Source organism: Lithobates pipiens, unplaced genomic scaffold (assembly GCF_037356315.1).
Source record: "Lithobates pipiens isolate NorthernLeopardFrog02 unplaced genomic scaffold, aLitPip1_a1.2 Scaffold_10, whole genome shotgun sequence".
Classification (NCBI taxonomy): Eukaryota; Metazoa; Chordata; class Amphibia; order Anura; family Ranidae; genus Lithobates; species Lithobates pipiens.
Genome location: NW_027507686.1, coordinates 6,674,407 through 6,693,637, shown reverse-complemented (window position 1 = coordinate 6,693,637; position 19,231 = coordinate 6,674,407). Strand labels below are relative to the sequence as shown.

The 19,231-nt window shown below is 43.5% G+C and overlaps 1 protein-coding gene across 3 annotated transcripts in view; it reads left to right on the top strand.

The window, feature by feature from the left end:
- PLCG2 (phospholipase C gamma 2) overlaps positions 1–19,231 on the top strand; it is a 232,807-nt gene that overhangs the window by 84,658 nt on the left and 128,918 nt on the right. For all 3 annotated transcript variants that reach the window (XM_077451313.1, XM_077451297.1, XM_077451305.1), the window contains exons 6-9: positions 6,866–6,950; positions 9,334–9,417; positions 13,864–13,907; positions 16,463–16,535. In XM_077451313.1, the coding sequence (XP_077307439.1) occupies positions 6,866–6,950; positions 9,334–9,417; positions 13,864–13,907; positions 16,463–16,535 (286 nt within the window). The remainder of the gene's footprint in view (positions 1–6,865; positions 6,951–9,333; positions 9,418–13,863; positions 13,908–16,462; positions 16,536–19,231) is intronic.

The following is a 19,231-nucleotide window of genomic DNA, read 5'->3' as shown; positions in this document are numbered from 1 at the left end:
ACGTCTGTGTCTTCGCCCCCCTCCCCCTCCCCCCCCCCCCCCCCCCAGGATTGGCAGCAAACGCATTCATCTGCCAGTACATTGTGTGCTGGAAGTCTGGGGATCAGAGGGGCGGCTATACAAGGGAACACAGGATGTGCCATTCGTATTGCTTCTCAAAGACGGAGAAATGTTTTCTTTTTTTTTCTTCTTTTTTTTTTTTTTTTTTTTTTTTTTTTTTTTAGGAAAACACAATTATGCCAATCCAGTTCTATTAATAAAAAGCAGCAGCTGCCGGAAAGTTTGTAATAATGGTGAACGGCACACAAATATAACAATCTAAAAAGTTTTCCCATCGTACAGTACATTGTACAAACATTAATCATATTTAAAGTAGCCATGCGCAATTTGTTTCGTTCTGAATTCGTTTTTTTTTTTGTTTTTTTTTTTATTTGACAAATTTGTTAATTCGGAAAAATCAGAAGGAAACAAAAACGGACGGATGTTTCGGCAGCGCACAAGTCTAATTTTCAGATTAGCCCCCTGCCCGCAAACCCGGACAACCACCGGCCAGGGTTGTCGGGAAGAGGCCCTTGTCCACATAAAAGCACCCAATGTTATACTTACCTGCTCCATGCAGTTGGTTTTGCACAGAGCAGCCCCGATCCTCCTCTTCTCAGGTCCCATTTCGCTGCCCCCATGTTGAGGGCATGCGGTCTGTTATGGTTCAGGAGGCATGGTTCCCTACCCTGACCTGCTGGGCTGCATGCTCGGATAAGGGTCTGCTATGGATTTTGGGGGAGGGGACCACGTGCCATTTAAAAAAAAAAAAAAAAAAATTGGCCATGGGGGTGTCCCCTCCAAATTCATACCAGACTGAAGGGCCTGGAATAGACTAATGGACTTTTAGCCAGCAATTTTTTTTTAGATTCAGCTGTCAGCAGGAAAGCCCGCTGACCGCTGATAACTCATCCATTGCTAAGGACGCGGCTGCCGGCTTCCCACTCCTTAGCAACCAGCTATATGTAGTGAAAAAAGAAAAAAAAAAAAAAAAAAAGACACAAAGAGGCAAAACACAAATCGTGGTAAAAATGCAATTACAAAAACGTAGAAAGGACAGCAAAAATTTTCAAAAGCAACATGCATAGATGTGAATCGAGCCTTATAGGTGCAGACCACTGCTATCCCCAGAGCCAGTCCACAGAGCTCTACAGGGCCTTCCATCCACAGCACTGTTCTGCAGCACATCAGCCGTACTCCTCCTTTACCTCCTTGTCCCTCACTTTTGGAATCTCTCCAATTCTTTGAATTGCCATTACCAGATTGTGCCTTATTCCAGTATCTGTATTTTTTGCTAGAAATGTTCTTAGAACCCCCAAACATTATGCATTTTTTTTAAAGCAAAGCAGAGGCTCTTCTAGAGAATAATATGGTGTTTTGTTTTTTTTTCCGCAATTTTTTATGTCACACAGGAGACCCAGCTGGTCGATCGGGTGTGATGGGAGAGCCTGAGAAAGCCGCGGCGAAACCCGTTGCTTGTAAAAGCAATCCAGTGGCTAATTAGCTGCTGGGATTGCTTTTACAAGAGAGCCGACTACTGGCTCTAAAAGTAAAAAAAACGGAACCGGAATCATGCCGGCAGCTGCAGCTATCATCCCGGCATAACCACTTAAAGTCCAGCGACGAATGGTTACGTCACTGTTGTACAAGTGGTTAAAGTGATTGTAAAGGGACTTTATTTTTTTTTATAACTCTATAGAGTTGGTTTTGCACAGAGTAGCCCCGATCCTCCTCTTCTCGGGTCCCTCTTCGCTGCTTCGGCACCTCCCTCCTGTTGAGTGCAGTTTTCTATGGGGGCCCCCGAGCCAAGCTGCACCTCCATGTGTCCATTCAGACACGGAGCTGCCATTCGGCACTGCCCCCTCTCTCCCCTGGCTAACTGACTTTGATTGACAGGCATTAGCGCTGCTGCTGTGTTTCAGCCAATCAGGGGGGAGAGTCCTGGATGGCCGAGGGACTTGTGGACATCCCTGGAGAGAGATGGGGCTCAGGTAAGTATTAGGGGGGTGAGGGTAGCTGCTGCACACAGAAGGCTTTTTATCTTAATGCATAGAAGGCACCTTCTGCCTTTACAAGTCCTCTAAGACCTGCCTTGTCTCTCCCACTTACAATACGACCTTACAAAGCTGTTTACATACTGTCCAGACACTGAACAATATTTGTGGCTGTTGTACCCCTACCCACCAAAAAAGTGTCAAAAAAGTAAAGACGACAGGAGACGGTTTTTGACAATTCCTTTTTTTAAAAATAAAAAGGGTCCCGCGATGTCCATCCATCTTTAATCACGGCGCTGACGGACCTGAAAAAAAAAAAAAAAAAAACCTTCAGTCTCGATGGGTAAGGGATACATTGTATCCCCTACCCATTCATATGGGGGGCGAGATCTGTTAAAGGGGGCTTCCAGATTCCGATAAGCCCCCCCGCCCGCAGACCCCCACAACCAATGGCCAGGGTTATGGGGATACGAGGCCCTCGTTGAGCACCTTCCCCATGTTGAGGGTATGTTGCCTGGTACGATTCAGGAAGAGGGGGCCTCCTCTTCCTGTGACTTTCCAGGTTGCATGCTCGGATAAGGGTCTGGTATGAATTTTGGGGGGCCCCCCCCCCCACGCCATTTTTTTTATTTTGGCGTAGGGTTCCCCTTAAAATCCATACTAAACCCGAGGGGCCTGGTAATGGAATGGGGGGGGGGGGACCTACACCGTTTTTTTTTTTCAATAGTTTTTTTATGTATATTGCCGGGATCCAGCAATACATTACAGCCGCAAGCAATTTTAAATGACATTTTTTCCTTTGAAAATGTCATTTTGCTGCTGTACTGTTATAAACATAGGAAAGATGCGCTTCTTTACAGGCAGACTAAGGGGACACCCCAGACACTATATTTAAAGGAATATTTAATTCTTATTGTTTTTACTATAAGCATTATTAAAATCATGGCAGTTTTAAAAACTTTTTTTTTTTTTGCATTGATACATGTATCCTGGGGCAGGACCCGGGTCCCCCAACACTTTTTATGGCAATAGCTTGCATATAAACCTTTAAAAAGAACACTTTGTTTTTCACGTTCGTGTCCCATAGACTTTAATGGTGTTCGCACAAATTTTTTGTCTGTTCGCATGTTCTGGTTTGAACATTTTGGGGTTGGGGTTGTTTGGCTCATCCCTAGTGATGAACAATGCGTTTTCCAGCATGACGGAGCACCTTGCCATAAGGCATAAGTGATAACTAAGTGGCTTGGGGAACAAAACATCAAAATTTTGGGTCCATGGCCAGGGAACTCCCCAGACCTTAATCCCATTGAGAACTTGTGGTCAATCCTCAAGAGGCTGGGGGGACAAACCCCCCCCCCCCCACAAATTCTGACAAAGTCCATTGATTATGCAAGAATGGGCAGCCATCAGTCAAGATGGGGCTCAGAAGTTGATGGACACCATGCCGGGGCGGATTGCAGAGGTCTTCAATAAAGAGGGGTCAACACTGCAAATATTGACTCTTTGCATAAACTTCATGGCATTGGCAATAAAAGCCTTTGACACTTATGGAATCCTTGTAATTATACGTCAGTATCCCATAGTAACATCTGACAGAAAGATCGAAAAACACCGAAGCAGCAGACTTTGTGAAAATGTAATATTTGCGTCTTTCTCAAAACTTTTGGCCACGGCTCTACTCACTCTTTATTAATTGACTTATCTATGACATGCTGGCAGAACGAGGTGCAGGTTTTTTTGTTTTCATTCTTGCACGGATAGCGGTAGGTAACTCTGCGACTGAGCGCAGACCGGCAAAACTAGGACACATCTTCATTACCTCGCCTTCTTTTCTCCGCCAGTCTTTTTATATCAGCCAGAATGCTGCGATAGACGGAGGCGAGGAAAGGTCAGACGCCCAGACTGGAAAACAATAACGGTTCCTCCGTACCGTAGAGTGCATGAACGCGGCACAGCCAACCAGGCGGCTCATTATGGGGCTCACAAATCACAGATTATGCACTTTGTAAGGTACTTTTCATCCACGAAGGCTTAGAATAATATCCCCTATTAATCAGAAATACTATTCCTGCCTGCGCCGTTACAGACGGGAAAACAGATTTTCACACCAGCCGTGGAAACATTTTTAATATCTTTAATGGAGAGGCTGAGCAGTGACATGCACCTTGCTGTAAGCAGTGATTGTCGGTGAATAAAGATGGGAGAATCTGCCCAAGTTTATCCCCCAAATTCACAAAGCGCAACTCTTCCCTAAATCATACTAAAGTCTGGGGGGGGGGGGCAATCTTGTATAGAGCTACTCCCCTCAGGGGCCGCTGGTAATAGCTGGCTCTTCCCTAATAGTAGAGAGGCTGCCCGTCCACCACAAGCACCAGTACATGCTAGACATGTGTAGCAAGCGGCAACCTGGGGGGGGTTGCTTTGGGGCAAGAGGGCTCTGCTCCCCCCCCCCCAAAAACACAATGGGGACAAGGCCCCCTTTGCCCACAACCCTGGCCCAGTGGTTGTGCGGAGGCAAGGGGTTGGTAGGTGAGGAAATCTTGGGTAGAGCTACCCCCCCCCAGGGGCCACTGGTAATAGCTGCTGGCTCTTCCCTAATATTACAGAGGCTGCCCATCCACCATAAGCACCAGTCCAAGCTAGACATGTGCAGCAAGCATGCGCCCCCCCCCCCCCCTCCTGAACCATACCAGGCAACCTGGGGGGGTTGCTTTGGGGCAATGGGGCTCTACCGCCCTCCCAAAACACCATAAGGACAAGGGCCTCTCCCCCCCAACCCTGGCCCAGTGGTTGTGGGGGGGGGGGGGGGCAGGAGGTTGGTAAGGGAGGCAATCTTGTGTAGAGCTACCTCCCTCAGGGGCTGCTGGTAATAGCTACTGGCTCTTCTCTAATAGTACAGAGGCTGCCCATCCACCATAAGCACCAGTCCAGGCTAGACATGTACAGCAAGCGAGCACCCCCACCTACTGAACCATACCAGGCAACCTGGGGGGGTTTCTTTGGGGCAAGGGGCTCTGCCCCCCCCCCCCCAAAACACTATGGGGACAAGGGCCTCTTCCCCACAACCCTGGCCCAGTGGTTGTGGGAGTCCAGAGGGTGAGTTACTGGAATCAGGAAACCCCCTTTAACAAGGAGGCCCCCAGATCTCAGCCCCCCCCCCCCATGTGTATGAATATGGAGTGCACAACAACAGTTTTCAACAATGCCTTTATTTAAAAAGATAAAAATAAAAATAAATAATGACTCCTGTAGTAGATCTAGCGTCAATCACAATGCCCACTGCTACCATCGACCCCCCCCCCCCAAAAAAGCTCTGCACCCAACAAAGGCTCCCGCTGTCTGACAGCTGAGCTAGCTGACAGTTCTTAAAGAGCTAAGGGGCTCCCTTATGACGTCATTGACCCCTTAGTCTTTTAAGAACAACTGAGACAGCGGGAGCCTTCCTTGGGTGCAGGGCTGGGGGGGGGGGGGGTTTCGGGACGGCAGTAGCGGCAGGCATCGTGATTGATGCTGAATCTACTTTGGGGGACATTTTTTATTTATTTTTTAAAGAGGAAGTAAACCCTGATGGGTTTACTTCCTCTTTCATTCCCTGCAAAGGTAAAGCATAATGGACTACTATGCATCGCATCGCATCGCATCGCATAGTAGTCCATTATGTGTCACTTACCTGACACAGGAGCCAGCGAAGTCCCGCTGTCCCCTTTAGTCCGGCGCATCCATCTTCTCGGTGGGTCTCGCTGCTCCGGCGCTGTCATACGGCGAAGCTGCGAAGACGTCACTTGCGCACCGGAGCCGCCACTCACGGCATATCGCCGTTGACCGCGGCGCACTCAGTGCGCCTGCGCGCCGCTGTCTACGGCGCAAGCGCCGTAGACAGCGGTGCCTGTCTTTCGGTAAATATCTCCTAAACCTACACGGTTTAGGAGATATTTACCGAAAGACAGGCACCGCTGTCTACGGCGCTTGCGCGCCGCGGTCAACGGCGATATTTCTTGGACCTACAGATAAGCCTTAATCTAGGCTTACCTGTAGGTCAAAGTTGGTTGTAAGGGTTTACAACCACTTTAATAAAGGAATTGTCAAAAACAGTTGTATTTTTATAGTAATATATGTACTTTAAGGCCGGGTTCACACTGTCTTCGGAATGCGTCTCATAGCAGGGGGGTCCAATGTGTCCCTGTTCTCAGTTTTAGGGACCAATCAGGCCCAAATTTTTGCCTAAATTCTGACCTGAAACAGAGCCAAAAACGCACAGGGCCCTTTGTACAATCAGCTCCATTGAGAGCCAGTCACACTCTCCTGTCATGTTGAATTGGATGCAGAGAAAACCGGCATTCCAATTCGCATCAGTAGGTACCCAGCCTCAAAATTTTTGGGGTAAATCAGTAGTACCCCATACTCATTCACGTGGGGGGGGGGGCAGGATCTGGGAGTGTGGGACGGGTCTCATCCCAATTAGGCTTAATCATAGAGGTCATGATTAAGCCCTATTTGAGCGAAACGTGTCAGTGGGGGGGGGTGTGTCCCCATGGGAGGCGATTGAGCTGAAGTCATTCTTTGGATTTTTGCTATGGTGGTGATCATTGACAGTGTCCATCTCTCTGTTTCTTACACTTGGAGACCAGTTGCTGAGCTAGACATGTAGACATGTTCTGCTGGAGGATCGGCACCTAGCAGCGGAGATGAATGAAAAGTATCGGAGCCTCTGAATCAATATAAAAGCCAGGCAACCGTAATTAAAAAAAAAAAGGCGCCTGGCAGTGGCAGTTGATGTTTCTTTAGTCTGGAGGTTGGACTTTTACTAATCAATGTGTGTTTTACTTTCTCAGCATTAGCACACGAGAACTGAAGACCATCCTTCCACAGATCAACTTCAAAGTCAGCAGTGTGAAGTCCCTCAAGGACAAGTTACTGGTAAATACAATGATGTGATGTGAAAAGAAATCAATATTTCGGTGCCGGTCAACCGGATACCAGAGTTTCTTTTTTTTTCTTTTATCTCTCTGGCGGTAGCACAAAAATTCTTTATACTTCGTAATTCAGAACTTTGGCCATGCCTTGTGATGATGTCCCATGGGTGACTATGAGGCTGTCAACACATTGCCATTGGCATAGTCATCATGCGGGAGAACATTTCACTTCCCTCTGTGGAATTACTCCCTTGCCGGCTCCCAATGCTGCCGGATTTGTCCCACTGGATAGGAGCGGCGAGGAAGCAATATCTTATTGGTCCGGCTAGCAAGGCTGCAATTCCATAGAGATGACCAGGCAGTCTCCTAATGCAATCCTGATGCTAGCGACATCAAGATCACCCGTGTGGCGCGGTTCCAAGTCGGCTAAGATTCCCAGGAACACACAGATTCAGGGACTGCAAGAAGTTCCAGAAATAATGGGAAATATGTCATCACCAGGGTTCACGCTGCCGCGGCTTCACAGTCACATGGATTCCGGGGTGACTGCGAAGCCGGACCCCCAGCGTGACTTTGGCACAACTTGCATGCGACTTCTTTAGGCCCGGTTCACACTGATACAACAAGCGTTCTGACTTTGAAGACTTTGGTCACTCCCGCGCACACGCGTAGGAGCCGATGGTCACGGTACGGGCCCTATAGAAATGGCACGATCGCCCCCCTTCTTCAGTGCGCATGCGCTGATGATGTCAGCACAAAGGTATATGGTAAATATCTCCTAAACCGCGCAGGTTTAGGAGATATTTCCAGTACCTACAGGTAGACCTTATTATAGGCTTACTTGTAGGTAAAAGTGGTATGGAAGGGTTTACAACCACTTCAAGACCAAAGTCACACGAATTCATGCAGTGCTTTACATATTGTACAGTCCCATCAGTCCCTTCCCTCCAGGAGCTTACAATCTAAGGACCCTAACTCACACATTCCAAGGCCCATTAATACAAAAGCTTTTTTAAGAAGGTTCCTTATGGGAAGCGCCACATCAATGCAATCACGAGATTGCAGAGATTTGCAGGCTTTTGACCTGCTTTGCGGCGCAATCCAAAGCCCCGCAAAGCAGCTGGAGCTTTTGTTGTTCAAGTGAAGAGGTTACTTGTCTGACGTCTGCAGCTCTGTGGAACGCACGGCCCCGAGCGGAGCTGCCTGTAAGTAAGTGAGGCTCAGGGCTGCATTAGATGGGGCACAGTGAGGCTGCATTTGATGGGGCACAGTGAGGCTGCATTAGATGGGCACAGTGGCTGCATAAGATAGGTATCTGTATTTAATGGGGCACAGTGGCAGCATTTGATATGGCACAGTGGCTGCGTTTGATGGGCACAGTGGCAGCAATTGATGGGCACAGTGGCTGCGTTTGGCACAGTGCCTGTGTTTGATGGTACAGTGGTGGCAATTGATGGGCACAGTGGCTGCGTTTGATGGCACAGTGGCTGTGTTTGATCACACAGTGGCTGCGATTGATGGGGCACGGTGTGAGGCTGCATTAGATGGGGCACAGTGAGGCTGCATTTGATGGGGCACAGTGAGGCTAAATTTGATGGGGCACAGTGAGGCTACATATGATGGCCACAGTGGCTGCATTCGCTGCTGCACAGTGGCTGCATTTGATGGGGAACAGTGGCTGCATAAGATGGGGAACAGTGGCTGCATAAGATGGGGAACAGTGGCTGCATAAGATGGGCACAGTAGCTGTATTTGATGGGGCACAGATGCAGCATTTGATGGCACAGTGGCTGCATTTAATGGGGCACAGATGCAGCATTTGATGGCACAGTGGCTGCGTTTGATGGGGCACAGATGCAGCATTTGATGGCACAGTGGCTGCGTTTGATGGGCACAGTGGCGGCAATCGATTGGCACAGTGGCTGCGTTTGGCACAGTGGCTGTGTTTGATGGTACAGTGGCAGCAATTGATAGGCACAGTGGCTGTGTTTGATGGTACAGTGGCAGCAATTGACAGGCACAGTGGCTGCCTTCGATGGCACAGTAAGGCTGCAATTGATGGGGTTTTTTTTTTCAGAATTTTTCAGTTTGTTTGCACCCCCTACAAAATTTTGAGCACCAGCCGCCACTGGCGAGCATCATGTCTTTGGAGTGTTGGAGGAAACCCACGCTGGCACACAGGGAACATGATGCAAACCCCATGCAGATAGTGTCAGGAAAAAAACAAAAAAAAGTCTAAAGCTTCCCTTACTAACACCCACGTTTTTTTTGCTGATCAAGCAGATGTATTACAATATTGGGGAATCCTCATGATGATGATATAAACAATGTCTGTCTTCTAATGTTCTACAATGGAGGTAACTTATCTCCTCTTGTTTTCTCCGCAGGAGATCGGGATCCCCAAGGACGACCTCAGTTTTGAACATTTACATTTATTCTACAAACATCTGATGTTTGACCAGCAGAAGTCAGTAAGTTTGTATAAATTACAGAGAAATGATATGGGAGAGTCCTAGGGAGGGACGTCTTCACGGGCCGATGTCTAAGGCAAGGCAACATTAAAATGTACAATTTGTGACACCCATTAATTCTCATCCCCTCTTCTATTCACTCCAAGACATTTGAGGCTAAATTTAGCAAAAGAACTGCAGGGATGAGGGGCGCAGGGGATGCTAGAGAGGAATCAGAAGTCTCTTTAGAGACATTGGACCATCTATCCATCTATTGGACCATCTATCCATCCATTGGACCATCTATCCATCTATTGGACCATCTATCCATCCATTGGACCATCTATCCATCCATTGGACCATCTATCCATCCATTGGACCATCTATCCATGTATTGGACCATCTATCCATCCATTGGACCATCTATCCATCCATTGGACCATCTATCCATCCATTGGGCCATCTATCCATCCATTGGACCATCTATCCATCCATTGGGCCATCTATCCATCCATTGGACAATCTATCCATCCACTGGGCCATCTATCCATCCATTGGGCCATCTATCCATCCATTGGGCCATCTATCCATCCATTGGACCCAGGGCCGAGACAAGGGGAGGGCAGGAGGGACGGTTGCCCTGGGCACTGTGGTATCATGTGAGGTGGGGGGGGGGCACCACAAGGAAATTGGGGGAGGGGATTTGTGTTGGAAAGGGGCATTAGGGGGGCAGCAGGGAGTAAGTATTGTTCTTGGAGGGGAAATTTGGGGGGTATAGTAAAATTTAGGGGGAGAAGGAATGGGAGAGGAAGATTTGTGCTAGGAGGGATGATTGGGGCACTTTGTGCTAGAAGGAGGGATTTGCAGTGGGGTTATTGGGAAGGGCAATTTTAGGGGTAGATAATATGTGCTAGGAGGAGTGATTTTTTTTTTGGGGGGGGGGCACTTGAATTGGGTGGATTTGGGGGATGGGGGTAAGATTTGTGCTGGGAGGGGGGATTTCAGCAGGGAAACAGATTTTCACTGGGAGGAGGAGGAATTTATGCTTAATGGGGTGAAAAAGATTTTTTTCACCCCATAAGAGTTTTTTCTTTTTTGGGGGGGGGGGGAATTTTGATGACACATAATGCTCATACACATTGGGGGCGGGGGGCGCAGTTTGGCGTGTTTGCCCTGGGCTCTGGGTGACCTTGTCCCGGGGCACTGATTGGACCATCTATCCTTCCTAGTATTTGATCTTCTCTACCAGGGTTCCTCAACCAATGGGTTCCGCCTGAGGTTGCTGGAGGTTCCTTGTGCGTTTGAGAAATGGTGGACTGATCTCTCACCTTCACTGATCACCAATGCGCTACTTCTAAACTGGCCATCAACCTTCCTGGCGGTAATCCCGAGTGTGGCTTATGCCGCGTACACGCGATCAGAATTTTGGTTGGAAAAAGCTCTGATGGTTTTCCCGACGGAATCCCGTTGGGATTTCACTCAAGCTGTCTTGCCTACACACGGTCACACCAAATTACGACGGTCAAGAACGCGGTGACGTACAACACGTAAGCCCTTGTACAAACAGTCGGACATTCCGATGAAAAATGTCCAATCGGACCACGTTGTCGGATAATCCGACCGTGTGTGGGCTCCATCGGACTGTTTCCATCGGAATATCCGACGGACAATGTTTTAGGGCTGGGCTATAAAACTTTCCGACAACATGATCCGATCGGACTTTGTCCCATCGTTTGTAGAGAATTCCGATCGGACAAAGTGCCACGCATGCTCAGATCAAATTTCTAGACCAAAGCTATTGGCTACTAGCCTGAATGTGGTCCCGTCGTAACGAAATAACGTCATCGCGTTACGTACGATCGGATTTTCCGACAACTTTGTCCGACCGTGTGTATGCAACACCAGTTTCGGACAAAATCCGTCGGACAAAATCCGACGGATTTTGTTGTGGGAATGTCCGACCCGTGTGTACAAGGGCTTAGACGGGACTAGAAAAGGGAAGTTCAACACCCAGTAGTAGCCAATAGCTTCCATCTCGTAGTCGAATCTGAGCATGCGCGAGTTTTTGCGCGTCACGCGATCGGAATTTCCGATATAGAAAGTTTTTCCCTCTGAAAAATTGAGAACCTGCTCTCAAATTTTTGCTGGCGGGAATTTGGCCAGCTAAATTCCGATGGAGCGTACACACGGTCGTATTTTCCGATGAAAATTCTCTCATCGGTCTTTTGCTGGCTGAAATTCCGTTCGTGTGTACGCGGCATTAGGGGTTAATTTTTAGTACCAAAAGCGGTAACCGCCCCCTCCCCCCGTGCCACACTCGGGATTACACTGTAGCGTTACTTACCTTGTCCCTGCGATCCCCGATGTCCTCCCGCTGTGTTCTCCGGCCAATGCCGGTGTTCCGTCAGATTAGACGACCCGTCATATCTTGTAGCAGAAGTGGCGTTCCGTCCCCGCCATCTTGCTACACCCCACTCCCCGTCCACAGTACAGATACAGCGAGAAGGCGCCAAGCGGATATCTTATTACACCCACCGGAGTTTTGCATTCCACACTTATTTGTAACAATAAACCGAGCTTATGTACTAAAATACAGTATTTAGAAATATGTGACACTCTTTCGATGTTGGAAGTAGCGGCACAGCCTGCTGATCTCAGAGGTTTGCCGATCTGGAAGAACGCCGCTGCTTTTCCAATTCAACATCAAAACAGTCGGAATGGATTTGAAAACACAAAATTTCACTATATAAGCTGAGATACAAATAAGTATGAAATGCAAGACTTCCGGTGAGTGTACAAAGATGTCCACTTGGCGCCTCCTCACTGTATCCTTACTGTGGACCAGTGCGGGGTGTAGCGAGATGGCGGCGACGGAACGTAATTTCCGTTACAAGATATGATGGGTTCGCCTAATCTGACGGAACACCGGCACCAGTCTTTCGGGTTCCCTCCCCTGCGAGCGGCCTCGATGCAGGCGTTGCGGAGCCGGCGCGAAGTTCCTCCACATCAAACTCATCAAACCATGTCTTTATGGAGCTGGCTTTGGAAGGTTGGAAGGTTGGAAGAAGACCAGAAGATTGGAAGAACGCTCACAATCGGCGTTCCAATTCATCTTAAAGTGAAAGGCGTTCACTAGAGATGAGGTCAGGGCTCTGTGCAGGACACTCAAGTTCCTCCACACCAAACCGTGTCTTTATGGAGCTGGCTTTGTACACAGGAGCACAGTCATCCTGGAACAGGAAAGGGTCTTCACCTAACTATTACCCCAAGGTTGGAAGAAGACCAGAAGATTGGAAGAACGCTCACAATCGGCGTTCCAATTAATCTCAAAGTGAAAGGCGTTCACTAGAGTTGAGGTCAGGAATCTGTGCAGGACACTCAAGTTCCTCCACACCAAACCATGTCTTTATGGAGCTGGCTTTGTAGACAAGAGCACAGTCATCCTGGAAAAGGAAAGGGTCATCACCAAACTATTACGCCAAGGTTGGAAGAAGACCAGAAGTTTGGAAGAACGCTCACAATCGGCGTTCCAATTCATCTCAAAGTAAAAGGCGTTCAGTAGGGTTGAGGTCAGGGCTCTGTGCAGGCCACTCGAGTTCCTCTACACCAAACTCTTTATGGGGCTGACTTTGTACATAGTGGCACAGTCATGGTGGAACAGGAAAGGGTCGTCTATTACGCCAAGGTTGGAAGAAGACCAGAAGTTTGGAAGAACGCTCACAATCGGCCACTCGAGTTCCTCTACACCAAACTCTTTATGGGGCTGACTTTGTACATAGCGGCACAGTCATGGTGCAACAGGAAAGAGCCTTCACCAAACTATTGGAAGGAGAGATCCCAAATGCTGCACATCAAGTCTATAGTAAAACCTTCCTCAGGCCTTACCGCCGACATGTTTTTTTTCCTGGCCACAGGGCTTAGTCATGGAGATTTGGTCTTGGTTTTGGTTGCCTATTACCAAAAAAAATCGGAAAAAGTCCACAGGAATAGAAGAACACTCGCAATCAGTGTTCCAATTCATCTCAAAGCAAATGGTGTCCAGTAGGGTTGAGGTCAGGGCTCTGTGCAGGCCACTCAAGTTCCTCTACACCAAACTCACCAAACCATGTCTTTATGGAGCTGGCTTTGTACACATCGGCACAGTCATGGTGGAACAGAAAAGGTCCTTCCCCTAAACTATTGGAAGGGGAGTTTCCAAATGCCACACATCCAGCAAAGACTATAGTAAAAGCAGCCTCAGGCCACACAGCCGACGCGTTTCGTCATGGAGATCCAGTCTTGGTTTTGGTTGCAAAAACTATTACCACAAAATTGGAAGAATTTCACAAGATTATGAGAACTTTTGCAATCATTTTTATAATTCATCTCAAAGTGAAAGGTGTTCAGTAGGGTTGAAGTCAGGGATCTGTGATGGCCACTCAAGTTTCTCAACACCAAACAATAACATGTTCTTCTTCTTTTCTTTAGATTTTGGATGAATTCAAAAAAGATTCTTCAGTATTTATCTTGGGGTAAGATATCATGTTTCATATGCAATGTGAACCCAGCAACGTGGAACTCCTACTTTGGGGCATTTTTAATTTTATTGAAGTATAAAATACTTTATACTGAATAATTTATATAAATAAATAATTTATACAAACTAATTTATACACAAAAAAAAAATTATAAAATATATTTATATGAATAAATAATGAATGCAAGATAATTTATGTAAATAAACAATGTATACAATTTATATAATTAAATAATGTATACAAATTTTTTATATTGTTAAATAATTCACGCAAAGTAATTTATATATATAAAAAAAGATTTATACAAAAATAATTGATATAAATAAATACTTTAGACAAAATAATTGATATAAAAAATAATTGATATAAAAATATAATTTATACTGAATAATTTCCATAAATATATAATAATAATAAAAACTAGTTCATACAAATAAATAATTTATACAAGATATTTATATTAATAAATAATTTATGCACAATAATTTATAGAAATAAATAATGTATACAATATAATTAATAGAAATAAATAATGTATACAAAATATTTTATATTAATAAATAATTTATGAAAAATAACTTGTATAACATTTTTTTTTTTTTTTACAAAAATAATTTCTATAAAATACTTTAAACAAAATAAATGATATAAAAATATAATATTGAATATTTTATATAAATGAATCATTTATACAAGATATTTATATTAATAAATAAATTTATGCAAAATCATTTCTATAAATAAATAATGTATACAACATATTTTATATTAATAAATATTTTATGAAAAATAACTTATATAAAAAAGATGTATACAAAAATAATTTCTATAAATAAATACTTTAGACATAATAATTGATATAAAACTATCATTTATTCTGAACATTTCCTGTAAATAAATCATTTATACAAACTTATTCATACAAATAAATAATTTATACAAGATATTTATATTAATAATAATTAACTAATAATGTATGTAAAATAATTTATATGAATGAATAAATGTATACAATATAATGTAAATAATGTATACAAAATATTTTATATTGAATAATTTATGCAAAATAATTTATATAAAAAAAATTTATACAAATATAATTTATATAAATAAATACTTTAGACAAAATAATTGATAGAAAAATATAATTTATACTAAATAATTTCTATTAATAAATAATGTATACAAACTAATTGATACAAATAAATATTGTATACAAGATACTTATATTAATAAATAATTTATGCAAAATAATTTATATAAATAATGTATACAATATAATTAATATAATTAAATAATGTATACGAAATATGTTATATTAATAATTTATGCAAAATAATTGATATTAAAAAAAAAGATTTATGCAAAAATTATTTATATAAATAAATACTTTAGACAAAATAATTGATATAAATAAATACTTTAGACAAAATAATTAATATAAAAATATAATTTATACTGAATAATTTCTATAAATAAATGATTTATGCAAACTAATTTATACAAATAAATAATTTATACAAGATATTTATATTAACAAATTATTTATGCAAAATAATTTATATAAATAAATAATGTATACAATATAATTGATATAATGAAATAATGTATACAAAATATGTTATATTAATAATTTTTGCTAAATAATTCTATATACATATTTTATATATTTCATATATTCATACAAACTCATTTATACAAATAAATAATTTATACAAGATATTTATATTAATAAATGTATGCAAAATAATTTTTATAGATAAATAATGTATACAATATAATTGATATCATTAAATAATGTATACGAAATATGTTATATTAATAATTTATGCAAAATGATTTATATAAAAATCTTTTTATATAAAAATGTATATAAATACTTTAGACAAAATAATTGATATAAATACTTTAGACAAAATAATTGATATAAAAATATAATTTATACTAAATAATTTCTATAAATAAATGATTTATTCAAATAAATAATTTATACAAAATATTTATATTAATAAAATATTCAAAATAATTTATATAAATAAATAATGTATGCAGTATAATTTATATAATTAATGTATACAAAATATTTTATATAAAATAATTTCTGCAAAATAATTTATATAAAAAAAGATTTATAAAAATATAATTTATATAAATAAATGCTTTAGACAAAATAATTGATATAAAAATATCATTTATACTAAATAATTTCTATAAATAAATGATTTATGCAAACTAATTTATACAAATAAATAATTTATACAAGATATTTATATTAACAAATTATTTATGCAAAATAATTTATATAAATAAATAATGTATACAATATAATTGATATATTGAAATAATGTATACAAAATATGTTATATTAATAATTTTTGCTAAATAATTCTATATACATAAATAATTTATACAAAAAAACATATTTAATTAATACCAAATACAAATAAGAAAGGTAAGTTCATTTGAACAAAAGACATTACATTGTCCCTTTGGCTATTCTTTCCGTTTGGCATGACGCCCCCCGTTTGTGTTTTTTTCCCCCCCACCAGAAACGTGGACCGTTCCGACGCCTCGGCCATCCATTTACACGACTTTCAAAGGTTCCTGCTGCACGAGCAACAGGTGAGGAGAATTGAGTTGCTCGGCGTCTTGTTTCCAGAGTGGAATAATCCCGGGCTCCGATGGAAGCGGCGGTGCTGGGATTATGTGATGTGGGGAGTTGGAGGCTTTTACAGGATAAAGGATTCCGTGTGAATCTTATTAGGTGACGCCGGATAAAATCGCGGCACAAATACGTCTTCCCCTCCCAGCGACTCCGAGGTGGACGGTGTGACTTTGTGTGTTTTAATGGACTGCAAGGAAAAAGTCGGATGGATTATTTTTCTTTTTCATTCGGCCCCTTGCTGGAGACCCCTCCGGGGGTCCCTCGTACCACCTCCTGATTAGCAAACATATTTATATATTTGATAATGAAGCCCAACGGGAGAATAAATCAGGGGGGGGGGGAATAATTATTTGCGCCCCTGCAGATTCTATAAGTTTGCCCATTTACATAGAATTGAAGGGTCTATAATTTTTTATCATAGGTGTATTTTATATGATAAAGACAGAATATCAACCAAAAAAATAAAAAATAAAAAAAACACGATACAAATGTTACAAAATTGAGTTGCAGTTCAGTGAGTAAAATAAGTATTTGATTCCCAAGCAAAACACGACTTAGTGGTTGGTGGAGAAACCCTTGTTGGTGATCACAGAGACGTTTCTTGTGGTTGGTCTCCAGGTTTCCACATCTCAGGAGGGATTTTGATCCTCTCTTCTCTACAGATCTTCTCTAAATCCTTGAGGTTTCTTGGCTGTCTCTTGACATCTCGAAGTTTCAGCTCCTCCATAAATCTTCTATGGGATTAAGGTCTGGAGACTGGCTAGGCCACTCCATGGACTTAATGTTCTTCTTCATGAACCGCTCCTTTGTTGCCTTGCTCCATGTTCATCATGCTGGAAGACCCATCCATGACCCATCTTCAGTGTTCTGGCTGAGGGAAGAAGGTTCTCATCCAAGATCTTACAATATATGCCCCCCCCCCATCCATTTGCCCCTCAGTGTGGTAAAGCCGGCCTGGACCTTTATCAGGGAAACAGCCCCAAAGCATCATGTTCCCCCCTCCATGTGTGTCTGTAGGGAGGGGGTTCTTAGGGTCATAGTCAGCACTTTTCTTCCTCCAAACACTGCGAGTCAAGTTAATGCCAAAGAGCTCCATTTTGGCCTCATCTGAAATTTGTGGGGGGGGGGGGTGCTAGGAGTGGTGATTTGAGGGGATTTGTGTTGGGAGGGGAGGTAGGGGAAGACAATCTTGGCTAGGAGTGAGAATTGGGGGGGGGGGTTGTGCTAGAAAAGGTAGTATGGTGGGTGGGGGGCTGGGGGGGGGGGGACAGTGGGCATTTGTGTTTGGAGGGGAAATTTTTGGAGGGGGGGATTTGTGCTAAAATGGGGGATTGGGGATTTTGTGCTAGGAGGGGGGATTTGGAGTGGGGGGAAAGGATTTGTCCTCAGAGGGTAAATTTGAGGGGTAGAGAATTTGTACTGGATTTTTTTTGAGGGGGGGTGGATTTGCACTGGAGGCATATGGGGAATGAGAGGATTTGAGCTGAGAGGGTTGGGGGGGGTATATGTGCCAGGAGGGGGGATTACAGATTTGTATTGGGAGGAGGGGGGATTTCTGCTTAGGGGGTAAGCATGCAGATTAGTGCTCAGTTTTTTGTTGGGGTGGGGGGGCGCTCCTGCAGGCAGCTTCTGCAGCCCAGGACCGGGACAAGGGGTGGGGGGAGGTTGGAGGGAGGAAATATGGGGGGGGGGGGGCAGGGGATATTAATTATTAATTAATTAATAATAAAATTTGGTAGGTGTGCTAGGAGTGGTGATTTGAGGGGACTTGTGTCGGGAAGAAGATCTGTGCTAGGAGTGGGAATTTTGAGGGGGGTTTATGCTAGAAAAGGTAATATGGTAGCAGGGAGGAGATTTGTGCTAGAAGGGGAATTCTTTTTTTGGGCGTGGGGGGGGTATTTGTGCTAGCAGGGATGATTTGGGATTTGTGCTAGAGAAGGTAATATGGTAGGGTTGGGGGGAAGGTTTTTTTTGTGCTAGGAGGGGATTTTTTTGGGGGGGATGATATGTGCTAGCAGGGATGGATTGGGGTATTTGCGCTAGGAAGGAAAATTTGGGGGGGGGGGGGGGGGTTATGCTAGGATGGGGGATTGGGGAGAATTTGTGCTGGGGGTATTTGGAGTGGGGAGAGAGGATTTGTGCTCAGAGGGTAAATTTTAGGGGTGGAGGATTTGTACTGGGGGTGGATTCGTGCTGAACAGGGATTTATAGTGGGGATTTGTGCTCAGAGGGTAAATTTGAGGGGTAGAGGAATTTGTACTGGGAGGGGAAAATTTGTGCTGGGGGGGGATTTATAGTGGGGAGAGAGGATTTGTGCTCAGAGGGTAAATTTGAGGGATAGAGGATTTGTACTGGGAGGGGTAGATTTGTGCTGGGGGGATTTATAGTAGGGAGAGAGGATTTGTGCTCAGAGGGTACATTTGAGGGGTAGAGGATTTGTATTGGGAGGGGTAAATTTGTGCTGGGGGGGATTTATAGTGGAGAGAGAGGATTTGTGCTCAGAGAGTAAATTTGAGGGGTAGAGGATTTGTACTAGGTGGGGTGGATGTGTGCTGGGGGGGGATTTATAGTGGGGAGAGAGGATTTGTGCTCAGAGGGTACATTTGAGGGGTAGAGGATTTGTACTGGGAGGGGTAAATTTGTGCTGGGGGGG